This window comes from Carassius gibelio, chromosome A13, assembly GCF_023724105.1.
Source record: "Carassius gibelio isolate Cgi1373 ecotype wild population from Czech Republic chromosome A13, carGib1.2-hapl.c, whole genome shotgun sequence".
NCBI lineage: Eukaryota > Metazoa > Chordata > Actinopteri > Cypriniformes > Cyprinidae > Carassius > Carassius gibelio.
In genome coordinates, this window is record NC_068383.1 from 8,744,262 (window position 1) to 8,762,977 (window position 18,716).

The 18,716-nt window shown below is 36.9% G+C and overlaps 1 protein-coding gene across 3 annotated transcripts in view; it reads right to left on the reverse strand.

Annotated features, from left to right (window-relative positions):
* Positions 1–18,716, reverse strand: part of LOC128026061 (threonine aspartase 1) — a 49,674-nt gene that overhangs the window by 11,273 nt on the left and 19,685 nt on the right. The window contains exons 12-14 of one of the 3 annotated variants that reach the window (XM_052612791.1): positions 17,377–17,484; positions 14,802–14,875; positions 6,547–8,615 (exon numbers count right to left, since the gene is read on the reverse strand). In XM_052612791.1, coding sequence (XP_052468751.1) covers positions 8,523–8,615; positions 14,802–14,875; positions 17,377–17,484 — 275 coding nt within the window. In that variant the 3' untranslated portion in view covers positions 6,547–8,522. Of the gene's footprint in view, positions 1–6,546; positions 8,616–14,801; positions 14,876–17,376; positions 17,485–18,716 lie in introns of those variants that run through there. The other 2 variants (XM_052612792.1, XM_052612793.1) reach the window with 2 other exon arrangements.

Genomic DNA, 18,716 nt, shown 5'->3' on the forward strand with positions numbered 1-18,716 from the left:
TATATATATATATATATATATGCAAAAAGTGCATTGCTTGTTGGGTAATTTATATATATATATATATATATATATATATATATATAATTTATATAATTATATATTTTTTTAATTATAATTTTTGTAATAATATAAATATAAAAAGGAATCAAAAAAGTGATATTATTTTAAATATAAACATGTACATAATTGTGTATGTGTGGGTGTATAATATATATATATATACACATTTTTATTAGATTTACAAAAATATAATATGCAAAAAACATAAAATGTAAAATATAAAAGATGTAAATAATAATAAATAAATAAATGTAATGATATAGATATAATAAAATAATATCCATATATTCATAAACACACATTTATGAATAAAGAAATCATGTTTCTGACATGTTTCTGATTTCACGTCCCTGCATATGGTGCTTGGCAGGTATGGCTGAATTTTAATGCATGTTCACAGTAAGTCAAATGATTAAATGATGCATTAACAGGTCAATCTTCATCCCAGCAGCCCACATCAGGTGACATTGAGCACAACCGAATCATGAGTGTCAGAAGACACGTTCAGCAGGATACAGATCAAGAGGGTTTGAAGAATGTCTGCTGTTAGTATCAAGTGAATTCTCATGGTCTTCTCCCATCTCACCATAAAAGCACTTTGGAGTGAAGGCTAAGCTTACAGCAAGGAGTGGGATCAGCAGCAGTGATCTTTATTGAATCAGACCGTCTGCTACAGAGGCCCCTTAAACATCAAAGCCAACAGCCTGCTTTATTTTAAAACATCAGGCATGTGTTAGAGTGGTGGCAGATCCTGCTCCATACCAACTCTATCTCTCACACAATCCTCATGTCCTCCAAGAAGTTACACCACTTCTATTTACTTCTGCCTTTACAGGTGCTGCAGCTGGATGAAGTATTAGCACTTACAAATTGTAGGCATTATTTTAAACCATTAGAGAGAAAAGATGATGATATTACCATTATATGACATTACTGCTGTATATTGGACATTAGCAGAAAAGAGTAATGGTTAGATAACTTTACAATTACAAGGAATGACACAACACTTAAAAGGCCTACAATTTGAAATGCTCAATAAGACATGTATACTCTACAGTGAATGGGTGCTGTCAGAACTATTCTTTTCAATAAATACATAAAAATTTGGCAAATTGTGTATTTTGTACTCAACTCAAGCATGTAGAAATTTAAGCTCCAACTTGAAATTACTAATTTGTAGGCATGATTCTACCGTAAACCTATATTAGATATAATATGCATTGTGGAAAGCGCTATAAATGTAAACACGAATTGAACTGAATTATCAGTAAATATGTAATTATATTCAATGATTTACAATTTATATATTTATATTGTATCTAAAGTTCATTTTACTCTAAATGCTCAAAAATGTACATGAATCATTCATTTGTTGAAAACGTTCAGTGGATAGATTCAGTGAATCAAGTTCAGAAAACCAGTGTGAATGATTAGTAAAAAAAAAAAAAATCACATTTAGTTTTCAATAAACTGGTCACAATTGTAAACAGCTCGCTAAAGTGGAAAATTATAAAGAGACACTATATAAAAATTGAGTTATTGTATGGTTTTAAATTATTTTTATGCATCTGAAGCTTGAAAGCCAAAAGTAATGGTTCACTCCACTATTGGAGAGAAGTGGGAAAACACTCAGGCCTAAAACATTTTGCAACGATGCAGAACCACTATTTGGCTTTTATATAAGAAATCCCACAGTGCAGCTGACCACCCTCTTCTCATGTTATTCGCCCTCCTCTGGGTGAGAGGTGTAGAGTGGTGGTTTCAAGCGAGGCTGTTTTTAGAGCAAATCCAATTTGCTTTTGCACTCTTTCTCTCAGCTCTGGCACTTTATGGGCGGTGTAGCACATTTCAGGAAGTGTCTGGCCCGCAATGCCGCAAGGGCCGCGGCTGCTTGGCGGGCTTAATTAGAAGGCAGCCTGTGCTGCGTGGAACCTGGAATAGCTGATCTGGACTGCCAGGTCGTTGTTTGGCAAGGAGTAGCTTGAAAGCCTGGGCTCATAGGGAGAATGCTGCAGTCAGTGGCGTATTATCTGGCCCGGTGCCTGACCTAGAGACGGCTTGTTGGCACAGGGTGCACAAAAACTGGGGGATGGTTTGGGAATGAAGGGCATGCAGTCGAACAAACAGGTCAAGTAGCTGACAAACACCTCAAAAGGCTCTAGGGCTCTGATTAACCCTTGCAAGGGCTTACTCATATAAGAATGGCTGAAAATGCACACATGACCTTATGACACTAGTCGTGACCTTAACCTTTCAGCTCACAAGTGAGCAGCCTTGCAGATAACAGGACACAAATATGGAAAAAAATATATATATTTAGCAGATTTGGGTTTTCTGCTAAAACAAAAAAACATATTTAAAATATTTAAACCTGTGCTAATAATAACTAGAATTTCGATTGATTATATGAATGCAAATGATTTAATCACTGCAAATACAATTAATCAGAAGCATCAATATTTGTTGAGAAATATCCTCAAATAGAGAATACAAAAAGCATTATGATGAACAAAAGCTCTAAATAGGTAAAAAGTAGCTTTTGATGACAATATATTATGTTTTATTTTCATACAAGGCAAGACACTACAGGTGAATAGGGTAAAGAAAAAAAGATGTTTGCATTACAGTTTCCAAAATGCACTGAAATATGCAAATGTTATCTAATTAAATATGCACTCATTTGTCTACATCTATAATCTAAAAATTACATAAAGCCAGACTCAAAATGTTTTCTTCATTTTGTTGACATATTAAAAAGTTTTTACATAAGCGATTTTGAATACGACTTTTTTATCACTCCATAAATCTGAAAATACAGTCAACAAGTAGAAAATAAAATATTCTTTCATCAAAGAAATGAACTAATTTGCTTACTTTACTAGTCATTTACAGGTAATTTGTGAGTGCAAATTGTTTCACCCCAACTATTTTTCAGTGCATGTTGGCTCTGAAATTATACATTGTTTCAACCACCGACAATATAGTAAATTAGTCACAGAATAAAAGTTACGCCAAGTTCCCTAAACTTCTGTCTGTCTGCTATTTCCAGCACAGAATGTCCTTGACGAGTGAGGCTCTTTGAATGTGACTTTGTCTCTATACACACACTTCAGATATGGAGCAATAACATAGAGTTCTTGGTGGCGGAGAGCAGTAGTGTGAGTTGCTATGTTCAGAAAGACAGGCCACATGGCAGCGATTCATTCTGTCAGGAGAGCTCAGCATGTGTAGACAGCAGGCCGTGCTGGGGCCACGGCCACGGCCACACTCTTTGATCTTCGCTTGCACTGCCGTCTGTTTCGCATTTTAGGTCTCGCTGAGGATACACCTTGAATGTCGAGGGGCACTAACTTCTGTGCCTTGCCACCTCTTAAAGACCAAGTATCTCTTTTCAAAGCTGAAGGGGCCCTCTGCAACCCCACAAATAACATTACGCTGTGCAAGCCATAAAAGTGCCACTGAACTGGAGGACTGAAATGGAAAGTGACACAAGGTATATGCTTGTGTTAAGTCTTCAAGGTGAGCTGTATTATTGAGTAATATGTATATGCTCATGCTGTGAAAAGCAACAGGTGGAGGACGTCTTCAATAACAAAAATGCAGACATATTCTTTTGTACACTTTCATTCATGACTTCTACCATTCTTTGAATGCTTGAGTGACATAACTTATTTTTAATCAAATTCACAATAAAAATGTATCAAAGCGCCCCCATAAGGGAGCTCAATTGTATAGTGTTTTAAAAGGCTTTATTACACGGCTCTGTGGAATATTTGATTCTGGAACTGACTCGAAAGAACCCATGTTATTCATGTGGGGACTCTGTCATTGCAGTGCAGAATCTATATTTGCATACTTGATTGACAAGCAGTTTTTTTAAGAAAACTGATTTATCTCATCCTACAATAGTGTTGTAAAAGATGTCAGTATTGTACCAAACTCTCTATAAAGGACTAATGTAATTATTGTCATTACTGGAAACAGCACAAATTACTCCGTGTCAGCCAATGAAAAAAAAAAAAAACATCACTCAAAGACAGTGAAAGAAACCAAATGTCAATGTGGCATTGACCACAAACACAATGGGATGACTATAAATCCAGACAACCTGTAGGACAAATTTCAAGACAACATATGGGATAGCCACAGAATTGTTACTTATGGATCTTAAAGGAAAGCGCTATTAACCCAAATCTTTCAAACACTAACCATAAAACACCATCAATCCACAATTTGACATCAAACAAAGAGTTGTGAGTCCTTTCATTTTCCAGACTCTCTAGAGAGCTCCTATTTTCACCCCTGGGTTATTGTCGAGTGTGTAACTTATTTCTAGACTGTAAATCTTCGGCAACCCAGAGTTAAGATTAGAAGATATGTGGGGAGTAGAAAAGGCAGGGGGAAGACAAGATAAACTTTTACTGTCTGCTAGAGCCTCAAATACAAATAGAGCAGTGTTTCTGTCTGGATAACAAGGGTTCATGGGAGATAGAGACTAGAGTGAAAACAGTAGGCCTCCAGATAAAGAGAACACAACAAACTGTAGACAAAAAAATTTAGCCAAAGAAAAAAAATTACATTATCTCTAACACAGGAAGCATTCAAATGGTTCAGCATTCAAACCTCACAGTTAAGGGAAATGGATCAAAAATAGATAAGTTGCCTTTTAGTGCTCTTCAAGAGCATTGTAAAGTAATGTCTTGGTTTCGGTTATATATCCTTCATTCCCTGAAGGAGGGAACGGAGAAGTTACATTGACACTGAGGTTAGGGGTCTCACTTGGGCGCACCAATCACCTCTGAGCATTACGTGAAATGGCCAGTGATAATTGGTGAGTGGAATTTGCATGCCGAGGCACTCTTGTACTTCCAGGTATATAATATGGAGGCGTGCATTCACTCATTAAGGTTCGTGCTAAGGAGCCGAGGAAGCATGCCATTTAGCACAGTTCACGGTTGTGTCATGAGGGACATAACGTCTCCCTTGCTAGGGAAGACAGGTTTAACAAGGGAAACCGTACCGTGGAAAATATACAGGATTACCAATGGAATCTCATGTATGGCACCAAGTCCAGTAAAAGGGGGTGACTAATGGCATGCAACCCGAATACAGCAATAGACTCCTCCGCTTAGTCTGAATGCCAAAAGGGTTTTGGAGGAGTCGACTAGGATTCACCAGACAGGGAACTTACTGGAAGAACAGAAGCGCTCGTATTCTAGCCAGAGGAATGGCGCCGCAAGCAAGACACTGAGCCAGAGCTCCTGCATATTACCTGTTTGTACCCAACACATGGGCAGAAACTGGCTCTAACCAGAGATTATAGAACCTCGCATAAGTATTAGGTGATGACCAGCCAGTAGTTCTGCAGATATCTGCTAGAGAGGTGCTGTACACCAAAGCCCAGGAGGAGGCAACACTCCGAGTGGAACTGAGCTCTCACCCCCAGGGGGCACATCTCGCCTTGTGCCTGGTACGCCAAGGCGATGGCATCCACTAGCCAGTGGGCCAACCTCTGCTTGGAGAGTGCCTTCCCCTTCTGCTGTCCTCCAAAACAAACAAAGAGCTGCTCGGAGCGTTCACAAAGTCAGCTCTTAAGCAAAGATGAATGAGTGTATGCACGCCTCCATTTTATTTACCCATATGTATGGGGAGTAATTTGGCATGCAAATTCCTCTCGCCAATTGTCAATGACCATTCCTTATAATGCTCAGAAACTCAAATCCCAAGTGAGACCCCTAACATCAGTTCCGATATAACGTTGAATGTAACTGACTGAAAGGGAACCATTTTTTTTATTTTATTTACCTATGTTGATTGAGATCTTATTGAAATAGTAAGTTTGGGCGGGACATACATAGGTCCCAATGAATATGGTTTAGTTACATCACAGTCGTGGAGCATAATTTGCTTTTTGCTGCTCTGGAGCAGGTGGTGTTTGAGGGAGGGACATAGCTGGACAAATTTGGCTGGACAAAAAATCTGTAGTGCAGGATGAATCATCTATATTTTTCAACTGATCTCTCAGATGACAATCTTAAATGTATATCTTTTTTCTTTCTCTGGCTTTGTTAGTCTTCATAATCAATAAGGCTGTCTTAGGTTCTCTGTTGCCCCCACATGTCCTGATGAGACAATTACATTAACATGGTTTTTCCAAAACTAACACTCCCACAAAAAAAAATCAGAGCTCAAGGTAAATTTAGCTTATGTTTGTGTTTATTTGCTGAAATTTCAAAAAACAAACAAATAAATAAACAAAAACAGGATAATGCGATGAAACTCATTATGACAATAATAGGGAGACCCATTTTTTTTTCTTTTTTCATGCCATTGACATGACTTGAGCAGTCTCATCAATCATGAGACTGTACACTATTGTGAAAATATTAGTACTATTAAATGTTGTTGTGCACAATATCTAAAAAATTTATAAGGAGGTTAAGAGGCAGTCAATGAACAAATAAATCAGCACTTACAACTGCACACCATTTCTCAGTTTTATTGAGCATTACAATAGCAAGACGTTAATAAAATCTGCTGTTGGAAACATTTACAGACATTTCATAAATGCACGGTCATGTAAAATAAAATAAGCATATATATATATATATATATATATATATATATATATATATATATATATATCTTACATTTTTATATTACTGCATGAGTTTTAACTAGAGAAAAAAATCTAAAATGCATAACTTAAAATATTAGCCCTGCCAAAAAACATTATCAATGTAATAACCTTCATTTTATTCAGTGTAATTTATAAATACATTTTCGAGATCCTCTCATTTTTTTCTGCCATTATAAAATACAGACCTAAAATATATTTAGCATTTTCAAAGATGGACTAACAGTCATTTTTTAGCTTGCTTTTTCGGGTATCATCTCCTGAGCACTATACATGGCATTAGAAAACACACAAAGCTGTTCATCTGTTATTACAGCTCAACCACAGAGGTGCATGATGCAGCTTTCAAACAAGGTCAAGTAAACTCATAGTACACAAAAGTAATGCATACTTGGATTATGTAACATGCGCCATGTTCTTAGTACACTTACGAGCAGTGCAGGTTGTCAAAGTAGTGCACTTATTTTGTAAGACGCTGGGCAAAAGTGCGTGTGCATCTAGTCTCGTTAGAAGATCTTTCTGAGATCCTACTGCCATCTACTTTGTTTTGAAGGTCTAACATCCATGAATTAACTTATTTTCAACAGTGCATATCATTAGATTTGAGAATAATCTCACTTTTTTAAGGTATAGTTCACCTACAAATTACTCGCACTCATGTCATTCAAATCTGCACAAATATTTTCATTAAAAAAAAAAGAATTTTTCCATGCAATTTCAAAAAAATGGGGACTGAATATTTCAAACTATAAAAAGGACACAAAAGCATCAAACTGTCATGTGACCTGTATGCAAGTTCAGTATGAGTTCTGAAGAATATACTGCACAAGTCATGTGGATATTTTTCTCATACTTTGGTTCTTTTTAATTGTTTTAAAGCTTATTGTTTGAAAAATAAAAGCCTGAATACTCTTAACGAAATCAAGTTCTTCTGTACAGAAGAATGTTAGTTGTTTAAGTTTGGAATGACATGACAATGTGTAAATGACATATATTGGGTGAACTATTCATTTATATATTGGGTGAACTATTCATCCAACTGAAATGCTATTAAAGCTTAAAAAAAGTCAAATGAAAAGGCAATTATTGTATTTTCAAAAAGTATTTTATCCTGTGTACCACACAGTGTATGCATTGCAACTCAACCAGACTCACTGCAAGCACACGTGTCAAATCAGACCTTTTTTCTAAATCACTAAACTGAAATTTTGCACAAAACAAGCATCTTGGCTATATATAAAAACATAATAATAGAAGTAATATTACATATATATATATATAAGTCAAGTAAGCAAAAAAAATCAATAAGCCATTTATGTCAATGGCCACCCTGTTTCAACAACCCTTAGCTTAATTACAATGATAAGGACGGTGCATATTGTTTCAAAGAGGAATAGAAATGAAGCATCAAGTCTTGTCCAGCACATATTAAAAGGTGAGTTTCTTGGAAGCCCACTAAAACCAGAGCAGCACACTAGTCCTGAAGGTCACTTGGCATATTCTTTTCTTAGCAGATGCCTTGGGCAAATTACCCTCCTAACCATGTACCCCCGCCCTTCAAGTAACAGTAAAACAGTCTATGTGAACAGAGCGCGAAAGTAGTATGGTAGGTTTTGCAAAATGATTGAATAAATAATAATATTGTGAATAATTGTGAATAAATGAGTAAATGTGTTTATAACTGTGTAAGAAAGAAAAAGATGGAAGAAAATTTTTTGTCCCTTTATGTTTGTGTAATAGAATGACACAACGTCAAGCTCTTGCTATAAAGATCCCGGCACTGGCATATTGCTGCAGAAATAGAGGGTGATTTTACCCCACTTTAGTCACTGACAGTCCCGAGTCGACAAACTCCACCCTCGATTGCCAGTGACTGTCCGGCCACTGCCCCAGGAGGAAGTCTGGATATGTGAGTCTGGCAAACAGAGAGAGAGAGAGAGAGAAGTGTGTTTATAGGGTAAACAGTGAGTGTGGTGGGAAAGCACACAGCTGCTGGATGGTGGGAGTGAGGTGTCCTCTTTGCAAACAAAGGCAACTGCCGCCCGCCTATGGCACACGCCCCGGAACGCATTCTCTGACGGGCTATGATAAGCGGCCCTTGGGGAGCCAAAACCAGACTGTTTCCTGTCTATGAGTGAGGAGAATGAAAGCCCTGGTATCATCCCAGAGTGTCCCAGGCCACCTGTCACTAACACTGGTCCATGACAGGAGGACACGCATACAGTAAAAGTCAGTGTAAATCTGTGACCCCTCTTGGCACATCCATGTGTGTCAGTTATACTACCATATAGATCCATATCTCACTCTCACACTCTGCGTGACTTGCTAGCACAGGCTCAGGCAGATTATTGTAGCTAGGAGACCTCAAAACTAAATAAAAGAACTAAATAAATAACAGAATACCACACAAACACAAGTAAAAATCTACTCTGAGAAAAGAAAATGAGTTATAAAAGCATCAGGAAAAAAAAGAGAATAATAAAATTTGAAAATAAATGTAAATATGAATAAAAAGTATGATATAAATAAAATATCAGGCAAAATTAATTCTGCAATTCTGAAAACATGGAAGGAACCATGGATTCCAGTAATAAAAATGGAATTTACAGTAAACGGTAACAGAATTTGGCAAATTTTGGATGAATAAATCAAGAAAAGAAAAAAACAGCAGGAAAAAAATACATTCAGAAAGATTAAATGAAATGGATTTTCATAAAAACCCTAAAAATATTAATATGGTCAGTTGAACAAATATTTTAAAATCTAGATAAAGTACTACAAAACTAACTCAGTTAAGTTTCTGCTAACCACAAACACAACCATGTAATGATAAACACATTCACATTTGGAGAATGAAATGCATTAATTGGCAATTTGCACGGACGGTTCTTTAAAACCTTGATAAGCCGGCTAGTAAACTTCCAGTGAAGCGTCATTTGATGTTGTGGTATATGTAGGTGAAGACTCGAGACCTTTACAGAAACTTATCCTGCCTCGCAACTGTCAGAAAATGAGAAATAAAATAATTGCAAGACCATAAATAATGATAGCGGCATTAACATACAGTTTCATGTTACTTAACAAAATATATTTTTATATGCCGAGGCTGGTAATCCCAGGAGAGTACATAGACACATAATTGTACATTGAATTGCTGACAACTAAACGCTATCATAACGGTTAAGGCTAATGTTAGCTAGTTAGCGATGCGATCTCGTTAATGACATGTCGTGGTTAGAAAGCTTGGTTGAGTGCATCAGACAAGATGACGACGAAGAAGAAGTGCTGCTGCAGAGATGGGGTGAATTCCAATCGGCTTTTTTGCGCCCTTCAAGTGCACTTCGGGTAGAGGATGCCATTTGTAGAGATTATTACAAATTAAAACGAGCACTGAATCCCTTCACAAAGGGCCCTTCCAGAAGTCTGTTAGCGAAGGGAACATGTGACGGTCACTTCACGGAAGTGATTTCTGTTTTTGATCATGTGATTTTCAGTTATGAGCTATTTAAAGCGAAGTTGGGGTCGATTTAGACTTCAGATAAAAACTAAGTAGAATAGGCTGGAGAAATGTGTCTATTTTAATGGGATACAAAATATTTTTGTCAGTAATAGAAATATGATTTAAGATGGTAGTGTAAGCATGTTTCATTTGAAAGAGTTTAATAGTAAATAAGACACAGTGAGGCAATATATAAAATGATAATAATGAGAAGAAATATTTTTTTGCAACAACTGATGGAGTGCAGAATGCTGCATGCACGCTCTGTGTTGTCAAGGTAATGTTTGGTCAGTCATCCCTTCACTAAGGGAGTTCCAAATGCTTATATGAGACAGTAATGCCCTACACCCTTAAAAGAACACAGGGACGCTCACTTCTGTTTGGAATTAGCCCTTAGAGCATCAGAGAAAATGAAGAAGAACTGCTGTAGGGTCAATTTTTCAGCATGTCTGAAAAGTCGGTCACACACGATAATATATAATATATTATAACCCCAATTTTCTATCGCATTTTACTGAGAACAGTTTCCACAACATGAGGGAGTACAGTGCCGCCAAAAAGAACTGAAACACAGTCTAAGTCTAAGCACCAATCACAACGCACTGGGGCAGCTAACCAATCACAACATTTCGTTCTTCCGAAGGCAGGCCTTCATCAAACTGACCAGAACTAATCAAGCCGTTTGTGCCAGACTGGGGAGAAAGGTACTTTAATAATATTAATTAACCACCAAGCATAAGAGCATGTTCTACTACACCCCCAAAAGAGCATAATAGGACCCCTTTAAAGATTATATTTTTAATCATAAAGATTACATGAAACAATGTTCCAAAAATGTCTACTGGCTGAAAAAATTAAGATGAAATTGACATGAAAATATCATTATAACTATTAGATGACAGCAGAGGATCACTCAGGTCCCATTTAAATTCTTTTTGTCCACCTCCATATCTTGCTTTTGGATTTATTATGAAATGACTGTTATAAAATGTATACATGTAGTGTACTGAAGTATAAAGTATAGTAAGTGCAGGAAGTCACAAAGTATCATGTCATTTAAAAAAAAAATAAAATAGATAAACCCAGACACCAACAGCCTAGAAGGGTTAATTATTTAAATACTTAACTAGTTGACTACAAATTAAATAAGTTAATTATCAATGGTACAACAATTAAATAATAATGCATTTCATATTTTGAAATACTTTTAGATTGTTTTATACTTTTAAGTTTTATCTTTAACTTGTAGAAGCAGACTTGTTGCTGCTGTAGTTCTGTTACTCTGAATTTAGTCTGAATCACTTCCCACACAGCTTTATTTTTGACATCAGTTGTCAGCTGTAGCATAACTTTTATTTTTCCCTACACTTGCAACCCCATGGAATGTTGTTTCATTGCTGATTCTACACACAGATACAAATGTTCCATTACACTGAATGATTACATGGCCCAGATATTCTGGACTGTAGAGTTCCGTGATTTTTGCATCGGCATTCTTTTTTTTTTTTTTTGTGTGAAATAAATTTATCTGATACATTCACATTCTGAAAGCTCAAAACATTCATGTATTCCTCTAGAATGGCTCTTAAGTAGATTCTCCACCACAATACTAGTGGTGGTTGTGACAGTGAGTTGCTAAGGTTTTCTGAGTGATTTTTGGCACTACTATGTGGTTACCAGTGTGTTCTGGGTGGTCACTTATTGGTCCAAATCTCCATGATATTGTGGTCCTTGACTATACGGCTTCAACAGACATCAATTAAAATTTCTTAAAAAAGTAACTGGGATTCATATTCAAAATAAGTATTAAAAAAATATATATTTAAATAATAAAAAAAAAAAAATTCTACTGAGATCATGCTACATAAAACATGACAGTAGATTTATTGTGTTGTCATTTGAACATACCTTGAATGAGGAAATGTAAATTCACCTCCAATCATCAAGTCTAAATCACACTGATTCTTCTTATAAATGACAACAGTGTTTTAAAGTTGAACACATTTTAATCTACCCGATGGTGCTTTATCTGGAATGGTTCCCATGTGGTTGGAATTACCGCTGCTGGAAATAATTATGAAGTCTTAATGCAACCTGGAGATTAGACACAATTCTGTGTGGCAAACCAGAGATTCACTTACTTCGATGGACATCAAGACTCAGCCAAAAGTTTAAGCAGTTGGAAATAATCAAAAAATGGCTTTATTTGGGAGACCAAAAATATGCCATTAAAATTCTTTCTTAATTGCCATGTAAAAAATGTGTGTATGATGTGTTAAAGAGCTGAAAAACAGAATACTGGGCCGCAGTGTAAAAACAGATCCATGACAATGACCGTGCTTCAGCTGCGGTTTTCACATACAATTTTGTTCTTAACCACAATGTGCCTTTCCTCGTTTCGAGAGGCTAAATGGAAGAATTGAAAAGCGAGCAGTGGCACAGATTAGTAAAAAACCAGAGCAGAAAGCATAGGACACAAGAAGTCTAGTTATTCTTCAACAGCATTGATGCGTGTGGATTTGAGAATTTAGCTGGAAGGTTTCAAATCTTGCCATTCCATTGCTCTAGCAGAAAAAAAAAAAAACATGTAATCCACCTTCCAGACTACCGTATTTTCCAGACTATAAGTCACACTTTTTTTCACAGTTTGGCTGGTCCTGCGACTTATAGGCAGGTGCGACTCATTTATCAAAATTAATTTGACATGAACCGAGAGAAATGAACCAAGAGAAAACATTACTGTGTATAGCCGCGAGAGGGCGCTCTATGCTGCTCAGGGCGCCTCTAGCCTATAGCGCCCTCTCGCGGCTGTAGACGGTAATGTTTTCTCTTGGTTCTAAATAAATGGGATGTTTTTTTTCCTTGTCATGATGTATTTTTGGACTGGTGTGACATAGTCCGAAAAATACGGTATCTATTGGATAACATGTTTATCTGTATCCTATGTGTACACAATTTTATGGCCAGAAATATTCTGTAAACAGCAATCATTTTATTAAGTTATAGGTTTTATGAAGTCTTGGATCCGATGGGCATCTTACATATTTTTTTTTAATTTATGGATTACAAATTAAATTAAATTAAATTACAATTATTATAAAGTGAAAGGAAACAACTGAAAGAAAAACGGATGCTTGTCTGTACATTAAATGTGTGCAGCTCTGAAAGTGACAGCAGACTAATTGTAGTAAACATTGCTGCCGCTTGTCATTAAAGGGATAGATCACCCAAAAATTACAATTCTGTCATTATTTACTTAATTTCATGTTGTCCCAAACCTGTATTAATTTCTTTCTAGTGCTGAAAGCAAAAGAAGGTACTTTGGGTAACCAAACAGTTGCTGGTCCCCATTAACTTTGAAGGATTTAAACATTTTAAACAATATGTACGTTTGTAAACATTTCCACACTTTGAAACGTGATGAACGAAACAAACTGTGGTTGGTTGTTTGACATGTCTGTCAAATGGCCTCATGGGTGGGCCTTGGCCAATGAAAGCTAGGTCCCCACTGACTTGCATAGTGTTTTTTTTTTTTTTTTTTGTTCTCCATACTATGGAATTCAATGGGGACCAGCAACTGAAGGTGAACTATCACTTTAATCTGTTCATTTGGTTTTCATAATTAGATATCGAGATGTATCATTAAAGGATTATCTAGCAATATATCAATTAAAGCATAATTGCTGTATTGGGGTATTATTGGTACCATGAGCCATGTTCTGTGTATCATATTTTGTCATATTGTGAGGTACCCGGGATTCCCACTCCTACTTGTTAGTGTAAGAGATTCAGCAATGCCAGGTATGAAAAGCATGAAGTAAAAGAGAGCCACCACTTCCGACAAGCCTGTGCCAACAATAGTCTGGATAAAGAGTACACTTGTTCCTGCAAGAACTGACTAGAGCCCCTGTTCAAAACACAAACCCAACAAAGGCTATTCTAAATTGGGTCAATGCACACTTCCAGAATCGCTCTGAGCTACTAGCATGAATAGAAATGGTTAAAACGGCACATACTCCAAGAGCTCGCTGAGCTGCCAATCAGTTCTGGGCTTTCATCTCATCAGACACACACACATACGCGGCAGCACAATGCATGCAGGAATGAGAGGAATGTTTCTGGAATGGTACAGGAATGAGCTGGTGTCTTTTTTTCTGCAAGGTTTCTTTAAAGTCATCGGAAGAAATAGTCGTCATAATTCAGCAGCACTGTTCATTTCGAACAACTTCATTTTATAAGTACCTACTGCCAATTATATACCAGAAACACATGGACTGAGCAGTTAAAAATATAAAAGACATATCAGTGGACGTTTTCTGTGTTCTTACCACTTCTTGGACATGAGGACTACCTAAGATAACTTTTTTTAACTGACTGCCAAACCTGAGTGCCAATTTGAGTTTTGGTAATACTTGAATAATACATTTGAGTAATAATACTAACTTACTTACTTACTTACTGACTGTTAAGTCAAGCATCACTATTGCTCACACTTGAACAAACCCTTTACCCTAAAGATGCATTCACAAAAAAAGGTCCATTGTTAACAGTGTAGCAATGAAAAGCCTATAACAAGGGAAATCAGATGGAAGAACTTCTTACCCTGGCTTTACTGTCCTGGGCAGACATGTATCCCACACACATGCTCTCTGTTGTATGGCTCCATAGAAACTCCACTGTGAATAAAAGAGAGACACAATGACTGTGAAATACAGCTATTAAAAAAGTCCTTACAATATTTCACTTTCTATAAACTTAGAAGATTTCAAGTAATTTCAAACAGATTTTTTTTTTTTTTTATAGATTTTTTACAATTTGAATTAAATACTATGTATAGTTTAAAGAAAGTGAGTGACGGCTAAGTATGAATTTGTTCTGTCCGTTTACTATGAACTCATTAATACAATTAGATACTTGTTATACACACAATAAGTAATGAACAATGCTTATTTTACTCATGTCTGTAAAACAACTATTCTAAAAATTCTATTTAAAATTCCAAAGAGAACCCATGGCGAATTAACCTTCTGAGTTGGCCTGCAAATTGAAATCAAGATTGAACAGTTGATCAACACAACAGACAAAGATTGATAATGAAAAAGCACATTTCATATCAGTCTCTGATGTTTTCTTCCATTGAGTGTCGGCCATAATCATAACAGTGCCTTTATTCTCTGATGCCAGACCACACTTTCAGACCGGTTTATTCTGTTATTTGTGAATGCAGGGAGCTGCCATGTTTATCCCTGAATGTTTAAAAAAAAAAGATGCCTGTAAAAATAGTCAGCATCTTTAGACAAGAATGTGAGGCATCCATCCATCCATCCACCATCCATCTATCTATGGGGACAAATACAGTATTGTTCAAAATAATAGCAGTACAATGTGACTAACCAGAATAATCAAGGTTTTTAGTATATTTTTTATTGCTACGTGGCAAACAAGTTACCAGTAGGTTCAGTAGATTGTCAGAAAACAAACAAGACCCAGCATTCATGATATGCACGCTCTTAAGGCTGTGCAATTGGGCAATTAGTTGAAAGGGGTGTGTTCAAAAAAATAGCAGTGTCTACCTTTGACTGTACAAACTCAAAACTATTTTGTACAAACATTTTTTTTTCTGGGATTTAGCAATCCTGTGAATCACTAAACTAATATTTAGTTGTATGACCACAGTTTTTTAAAACTGCTTGACATCTGTGTGGCATGGAGTCAACCAACTTGTGGCACCTCTCAGCTGTTATTCCACTCCATGATTCTTTAACAACATTCCACAATTCATTCACATTTCTTGGTTTTGCTTCAGAAACAGCATTTTTGATATCACCCCACAAGTTCTCAATTGGATTAAGGTCTGGAGATTGGGCTGGCCACTCCATAACATTAATTTTGTTGGTTTGGAACCAAGACTTTGCCCGTTTACTAGTGTGTTTTGGGTCATTGTCTTGTTGAAACAACCATTTCAAGGGCATGTCCTCTTCAGCATAGGGCAACATGACCTCTTCAAGTATTTTAACATATGCAAACTGATCCATGATCCCTGGTATGCGATAAATAGGCCCAACACCATAGTAGGAGAAACATGCCCATATCATGATGCTTGCACCTCCATGCTTCACTGTCTTCACTGTGTACTGTGGCTTGAATTCAGAGTTTGGGGGTCGTCTCACAAACTGCCTGTGGCCCTTGGACCCAAAAAGAACAATTTTACTCTCATCAGTCCACAAAATGTTCCTCCATTTCTCTTTAGGCCAGTTGATGTGTTCTTTGGCAAATTGTAACCTCTTCTGCACATGCCTTTTTTTTAACAGAGGGACTTTGCGGGGGATTCTTGAAAATAGATTAGCTTCACACAGACGTCTTCTAACTGTCACAGTACTTACAGGTAACTCCAGACTGTCTTTGATCATCCTGGAGGTGATCATTGGCTGAGCCTTTGCCATTCTGGTTATTCTTCTATCCATTTTGATGGCTGTCTTCCGTTTTCTTCCACGTCTCTCTGGTTTTGCTCTCCATTTTAAGGCATTGGAGATCATTTTAGCTGAACAGCCTATAATTTTTTGCACCTCTTTATAGGTTTTCCCCTCTCTAATCAACTTTTTAATCAAAGTACGCTGTTCTTCTGAACAATGTCTTGAACGACCCATTTTCCTCAGCTTTCAAATGCATGTTCAACAAGTGTTGGCTTCATCCTTAAATAGGGGCCACCTGATTCACACCTGTTTCTTCACAAAACTGATGACCTCAGTGATTGAATGCCACACTGCTATTTTTTTGAACACACCCCTTTCAACTAATTCAACTAATTGCCCAATTGCACAGCCTTAAGAGCGTGCATATCATGAATGCTGGGTCTCATTTGTTTTCTGAGAATCTACTGAACCTACTGGTAACTTGTTTGCCACGTAGCAATAAAAAAATATACGAAAAACCTTGATTATTCTGGTTAGTCACATTGTACTGCTATTATTTTGAACAATACTGTAACTGGAAAAAAAAGTATATAACTTTATATTATTCCTTTCCATTAATTCTTGTTATTTTTATTTAACTTATTATAGCTGCCTGAGGATTGCTGCATTCTCTTCCATTCTTTCTGAATGTTTTTGACACAATCCAATCGTCTTGATTTGAGATGTATTTGATTTAAGTTATGGCAGGACAGAGGAGCACGTACCCAGCAGAGCCTGGATGTCTCCAGAGCGCTGGGCTTCTCCACATGTGCAGCACCTCAGAACGATCACCCCACCCAGAACACAGTCTTCACCAGCAAGGAACGGCGAACCTTAAACACAAACAAGCCAACTGCATTTCAACCATGACCCTCTTTCTGATGTGAAGTAGAAATGAAAGCATGTTTGAGGCATCTAAGAAAATCCAGCGATTCATTCGGTCAATGATTTATTAGTTCTGTTCTGTTCTGAGAAGTTAATGAAATGAGCGGAAAAGCCATACATATCTATACTTTCCCCTTCCAACCTAAACAACTGAAAACAATTATTCTTTCCAATGGTTTTGTTTTATTAACCAAATGGGGAAGCAGAGCCACTTTTCGCTACTAAATAGGTTAATGATGGAATGAGTTACTTCTGTAACCCCTCACGCAGTCCTGAAAAAGAGACTCTGTTGAGAAAGCATGAATCTGCTCATACTTTTCCAAAGAGGGAAAAAAAACGATTTTGAGCTTCGAAACAGGCTTCAAGTTCATTCAAATGATCGCATTGCAAAATTGGCCGCAGAAGAGGTCTGAAGCACTCAAGCATAACATCAGTCCACAGGAGGAAAGAGTTTACATTTCACCTCAGAGAGATGCTCGATTTCATTAAAGCCATACTGATAATATGATATGTGATTTAAATATCATGTTGTGTTCAGCTTGTTTACACAGATCTTTTTCTGACACCTCTCAATTAAAACCTGGATGGCCTTCACACAGAACATGGTCTTAAAACCACACTTCAAAATACACCTTAAAACAGATCTTTATCAAGTATTCCATTAAAAAGCCTTTTATTCTTTTCTTCGGTTTCATCTAAGCATCCCCACAGTGTAATCAAATTTATTACACAGTTTTCAGGAACACTTGATTCTGATTGGTCAGTCACAGCGTCCTGCAGTCAAATAGTGAAATACTATAAACTGGTGTTGTAGTCACGACTATTTAAACTGAGAACGAGACCAGAGAAAAATCTGCGATTCCATCACTGGAACTTTACCCAGGAACTACTTCTTTAAAGGTCCGGAACTTTCAAGGGTGGGACTTGGGCGCTGAGCATGCTGACTGGTTGAGTTCATGCAACATTGTGACTTCAACTCGCAAAGTCTGAACTACCGAGGATGCTGTCCTAAATTTGCGTACTTGTATTGAGAAACGTGCGCAGACCTGCATCACCAGACTATTTGCCCAATCTTCACGGTACTTTAGACCGGGGTGGAAATGCAGAAAGCAACAGGTCTGGGGGGAAAATAGTTATTGGGAAAAAAAATTCCAGGTAATTTTGGTGGAAAGATCCACAT